Source organism: Cervus elaphus, chromosome 20, assembly GCF_910594005.1.
Source record: "Cervus elaphus chromosome 20, mCerEla1.1, whole genome shotgun sequence".
NCBI lineage: Eukaryota > Metazoa > Chordata > Mammalia > Artiodactyla > Cervidae > Cervus > Cervus elaphus.
In genome coordinates this window covers 96,927,281-96,929,084 of record NC_057834.1, presented here as the reverse complement: position 1 = coordinate 96,929,084, position 1,804 = coordinate 96,927,281, and the positions used below count along the sequence as shown (strand labels likewise).

Below are 1,804 nucleotides of genomic sequence, written 5' to 3'. Positions count from 1 at the left end.
CATTCCGGATCCCAGATTCTATAGAGCAGCTTCCTCGGGAAGAGTGGCAGTTCTTTTCACGATAATGAAAGTGTAAGAAGGGCTGTATAGTTGGAGAAGTCCTGAGACTACAGGAAGAATAAAACTGAAATCCAGAGGCAGGAGACTTAAGCCCAAAACCTGAGAACACCAGAAAACTCCTGACTACATGGAACTTTAAGTAATAAGAGACTGTCCAAAAGCGTCCATACCTACACTGAAACCAGCCACCACCCAAGAGCCAATAAGTTTTAGAGCAAGACATACCACTCAAATTCTCCAGCAACGCAGGAACATAGCCCTGAACGTCAACATACAGGCTGCCCAAGGTCACACCTAACACATAGACACATCTCAAAACTCATTACTGGGCACTCCATTGCTCTCCAAAGAGAAGAAATCAAGTTCCACGCACCAGAACACTGACGCAAGCTTCCCTAACCAGGAAACCTTGACAAGCCAATCGTCTAACCCCACCCACTGGGTTAATCCTCCACAATAAAAAGGAACCACAGACCTCCAGAATACAGAAAGCCCACTCCAGACACAGCAATCTAAACAAGATGAAAAGGCAAAGAAATACCCAACAGGTAAAGGAACATGAAAAATGCCCACCAAGTCAAACAAAAGAGGAGGAGATAGGGAATAAGAGCGGGACTGCGCGTGCGCGCCCAGCCCCATTCCTTCGACCTCTGCCGCCGCGGCCGCTGCCACCTCACTGGAAGAGAGGAAGCGGGAGAGGAGCCCACGTCTCCTGTCACCCAAGTCCTCCAGCTGCGCTGCCCCGAAGAGTGCAAGATGTTCGCCTGCGCCAAGCTTGCCTGCACCCCAGCTCTGATCAGAGCTGGATCCAGAGTTGCATACAGACCAATTTCTGCATCAGTGTTATCTCGACCAGAGACTAGGACTGGAGAGGGCTCTACGGTATTTAATGGAACCCAGAATGGTGTGTCTCAGTTAATCCAAAGGGAGTTTCAGACCAGTGCGGTCAACAGAGACATTGATACTGTAGCCAAATTTATTGGTGCAGGTGCTGCCACAGTAGGAGTGGCTGGTTCTGGTGCTGGTATTGGAACAGTCTTTGGCAGTCTCATCATTGGTTATGCCAGAAACCCTTCACTGAAGCAGCAGCTGTTCTCATATGCTATCCTGGGATTTGCCTTGTCTGAAGCTATGGGTCTCTTTTGTTTGATGGTTGCTTTCTTGATTTTGTTTGCCATGTAACAGAAATTACTGCTTCAAATGTTGGCATTCATATAATTACGGATATAATTCTGTGTATCTTACTGTGACTCCGAAAACTGTAGTGTTGGTGTCATGGAAATGTATGTTATTTCCAAAGTCATTTCATTAAAGATGAAAAGTTTAAAAAAAAAAAGAGGAGGAGATAGGGAATCTACCTGAAAAAGAATTTAGAATAATGATAATAAAAATGATCCAAAATCTTGAAAACAAAATGGAGTTACAGATAAATAGCCTGGAAACAAAGATTGAAAAGATACAAGAACTGTTTAATAAAGACCTAGAAGAAATAAAAAAGAGTCAATTAAAAATGAATAATGCAATGAAAGAGATCAAAAACACTTTGGAGGGAACCAAGAGTAGAATAACGGAGGCAGAAGATAGGATAAGTGAGGTAGAAGATAAAATGGTGGAAATAAATGAAGCAGAGAGGAAAAAAGAAAAAAGGATCAAAAGAAATGAGGACAACCTCAGGGACCTCTGGGACACTGTGAAACGCCCCAACATTCAAATCATAGGAGTCCCAGAAGAAGACAAAAAGAAA

The 1,804-nt window shown here is 43.7% G+C and overlaps 1 protein-coding gene across 1 annotated transcript; it reads left to right on the top strand.

Moving 5' to 3' along the window:
- The first annotated feature begins 666 nt into the window (after nt 1-666).
- Nucleotides 667-1,396, top strand: LOC122677912 (ATP synthase F(0) complex subunit C3, mitochondrial-like). Its single transcript, XM_043878238.1, has one exon. It carries the CDS (start codon nt 817-819, stop codon nt 1,240-1,242), a length of 426 nt encoding a protein of 141 aa, XP_043734173.1. The 5' UTR covers nt 667-816; the 3' UTR covers nt 1,243-1,396.
- The last annotated feature ends 408 nt before the right edge of the window (nt 1,397-1,804 follow it).

Excerpts from the sequence above, each read along its gene's own strand:
- LOC122677912 (XM_043878238.1), top strand. The coding sequence starts at position 817 with ATGTTCGCCTGCGCCAAGCTTGCCTGCACCCCAGCTCTGATCAGAGCT.